We start from the raw sequence: 3,023 nt of genomic DNA, 5'->3' as shown, positions 1-3,023 counted from the left end.
AGCATCTGCACAGAAAGGGACAGCAGGACTGGAACCCAGCCCTTAGTAGAGAACGTCCTCGAAGCCGAGCAGCAGGAACCGGTGCAAGGCACTGGGCAGGTGCAGCTGAGACAGGACCAACAGCAACCGGCCCTCCAGGAAGGTCCTGAGTGCGCAGCGAGCCAGGTGCTGCAGGGAGCGAGGTCTCTGCTCCAGGGAGAAGAGTGACTGGTAGAAGCGTGGGTATTTCTACGGAGAGAGAGAAGAGAGGACCAGAGGCAGACAAAGCTGAAGATGTCACCCTGGGAGCAGAGGCAGAACCAGAACCAGTCGTCCCTTTACCGTAGTCACTGTGGTGCATCTTCCCCATTCCCCGGCCGCACCACCCTGTGCCCCCCGCTGCGGTCACCCGGCTGCAGGTTCTCCAGCCAGCGCATTCCCTCACCTGGACAACCTCCGCTGGAACGGCTTTCACCCAGTCCTGGGAGACGCGCACGTGGTCGTAGCTGTTCATCAGGGCCTCGATGACACGGGGACAGGCATGGCAGTACCGCAGCACCTGTGCTGGAGAGAGAGCCGGTGAACACCGCCTTCGGGCAGGGTCCTGCACACCCCACCCTCGCCTCCTAAAATGCTGCTCAGCAACAGCCTTGGTCAGTCCCGGGAACTGACATCCCTCCCTCGTGCTGTCCCAGTGGATCAAACCCACCCAACGGTGGGAAATGCCAGAGCACCGCTCCTGCGAAGAGGGTGATGGAGCCAACACCCAACACGCCCATTCAGCACAGCCAGGTCCCCACAGCCCCTCCGGAGATGCAGGGACCGAGATGCGTGGCTGGGATGCAGATTTCCTTCATCTGCCTCGCTGCTGCAAGGAGCTCGTGAGCAACCACCGCTCTGCTTTACGCCAGGCTCCTGTCTTCACATTTCTCTCGTTAGAGCACGAGCCGTTCTGGGGCAAGGACTGGCACCCCTTTTGTGTGTAGCGAGACCAAGGCACACCGTGCCCCCGGAGGGCTGCACAGGGCTCTCGGGGATGTTACAGTGCCCGTTCGGCACGGGGCTGCAGAGACACCCTGTATCCGTGCGCAATGGGCAGCCAAAGGAGCGCGGTGCCCGCGTGAGCGGCTACGCAGAGCCCCGGGGAGACATCACACGTTTTGTGCAACACATCTCTGGTGTGCGCCACATCCACGTGGGTGCAAGCGATGCACTGGTGCTGTGTTGCTTACAGCACCGGCACGGCCTCTGGAGCCCACCCACGCGCAGCTGCACAGAGGCAGAGCACCCCGGCTCCTGGCTCCCGCTCCCCACGGCTCCTGGCGCCCACTCCCTGCGGCCGGGCCAGCCTGCTGTCAGAGTCTATTCTGGCTGTAGAGTGATCCTCATTATCTGGCGTTAATAGGAGATTAATTAGTGTTAATTGTTGATTTTCCTGTATTTTCCCAAAGGGGAGAGCAATCTGCTGATCTCCGGGCTGGGTAATTATTGCACTGCTCAGGAATTAAGACAGGAAATTAACCCTTCATTTGCTGGTGCCTTGCAGAGACAGCCTGAGCTGCAGGATATGTCCCGAGGAGAAAACACATCCCCTGGGAGGAGAAGGGCCACCACTTTCCAGGGCAAGTGGTTGTGGAAACTGGGTAAGTACTGTCCACACTGCTTAGCAGATAGAAGCAAGAGAGTCCTGCAGGAGAATATATCAGAGAAAACTTCAGGGAATCCCTTACCAGTAGTGCCAGTTCCCCCCCCGCCTGCCCCTGGGCAGAGACAGGCAGGACAGCAAGCGGGCTGGTGCAGGACAAGCCCTGCTGTGACAGAAGCATCCCAGCTTTCCTGGGGCCCTGACGGTCACAGCCCTCTTCCCCCCACGCTCCCAGCACACCGAGAGTCCCGCACCTTGAGCAGGGAGCCGGGCCAGATGCGGACGGAGCCGTAGTTGAGCAGGGCTTGCACCACCAGCTCCGGGCGGTGCTCCAGCTTGTAGGCGGTCGCTTGCAGGATGTTGTGCAGCGCTGTGTTGCCGCTGTAGTTCATGACGTTGACGTTTGCACCCCGGGCCAGCAGCAACTCTGCTACTTGAGCGTTGGCATTCTTGCAGGCCAGGTGGAGCGGGTGCTGGTGGTCCCTGTCCGCAGCGTTGATGCTGGCGCCGCTCTCCACCAGCAGCTGGCAGACGTGGTAGTAGCGGTCCATGTCCTGGGGCTGGTGGGGCTGAGCACAGGCAGCGTTCAGGGGCGTCTGCCCCTCCTCGTTCTCTGCCTCCAGCTCTGCCCCGTGGCGCAGGAGCAGCTGGACGTGCTCTGTCAGGCCGTGCCGGGCTGCGACATGCAGGGCTGTGTCGTCTTCCTCCTCTGTCCGACTGTTCACGCTGGCGCCATGCTGCAGCAGCTGCTGGGCACACCTGCGGGGGCCAAGGTGACTCAGTGACGGGCTGTCCTCTCCAGCTCCTATCCTACCTCCCACCCCTCTGCCCCCCGTGTCTGTACCGTCCCATGGCTTCCACTCTTCCCAAGAGTCAAAAAATCCCTGCTCCTCATGCCCTTGATCAGTGGTATTAAGCCAGGATGACTGGTGGGCAGAGATATTGTCACCCTAACTCTGGCTAACTCTCCACAGATCTTTAATAAGGTGTCATCACACCCAGAGCCTGCTCCCACGCACCCATGGGGGCTGCACAGCACGTGCCCTGAGCTTCCCAGTGTGAACCATCAGCTCTGTGCTGCTGCTGGGCAGCAAGGCAGCAGCAACAAGCTCAGCGGCATTGGCTGAGGACTAGAGCCTGCAGTCATCCACTGGGCGGCAGAGGTGGTCCTGGCCAGGAGCAGGCAGCAAGACCACCCCATTTCACAGCCATTGCTGCACCCACCAGCCACCCGCAGGGACAAGCAGGGACCCCTTCCACACAGGGTGAGGCTCAAGGGGGAGGGAAACCCACTGTGCCCCCCGGGTGGAACTCACTCGATGGAGTCTGGGCTCTTGCAGAGGTGCAGGGGCTTGTAGCCATCCTCGGAGACAGCCTCGGGGTCAGCACCGAAGCCGAG

General features: G+C 61.1%; 1 protein-coding gene across 1 annotated transcript in view; it reads right to left on the bottom strand.

Moving 5' to 3' along the window:
• Positions 1-42: 42 nt before the first annotated feature.
• The window catches only part of ASB10 (ankyrin repeat and SOCS box containing 10), a gene marked incomplete at its 5' end in the record, with an annotated part of 3,153 nt that continues 172 nt past the window's right edge, over positions 43-3,023 (bottom strand). The window contains 4 exons of the mRNA XM_010084269.1: positions 43-228; positions 425-538; positions 1,879-2,383; positions 2,941-3,023. Of these exons, the coding sequence (XP_010082571.1) occupies positions 43-228; positions 425-538; positions 1,879-2,383; positions 2,941-3,023 (888 nt within the window). The remainder of the gene's footprint in view (positions 229-424; positions 539-1,878; positions 2,384-2,940) is intronic.

Source organism: Pterocles gutturalis, unplaced genomic scaffold (genome assembly GCF_000699245.1).
Source record: "Pterocles gutturalis isolate BGI_N339 unplaced genomic scaffold, ASM69924v1 scaffold38440, whole genome shotgun sequence".
Lineage (NCBI taxonomy): Eukaryota > Metazoa > Chordata > Aves > Pterocliformes > Pteroclidae > Pterocles > Pterocles gutturalis.
The sequence above is the reverse complement of the archived record's forward strand: the minus strand, read 5'-3'. Positions and strand labels throughout refer to the sequence as shown.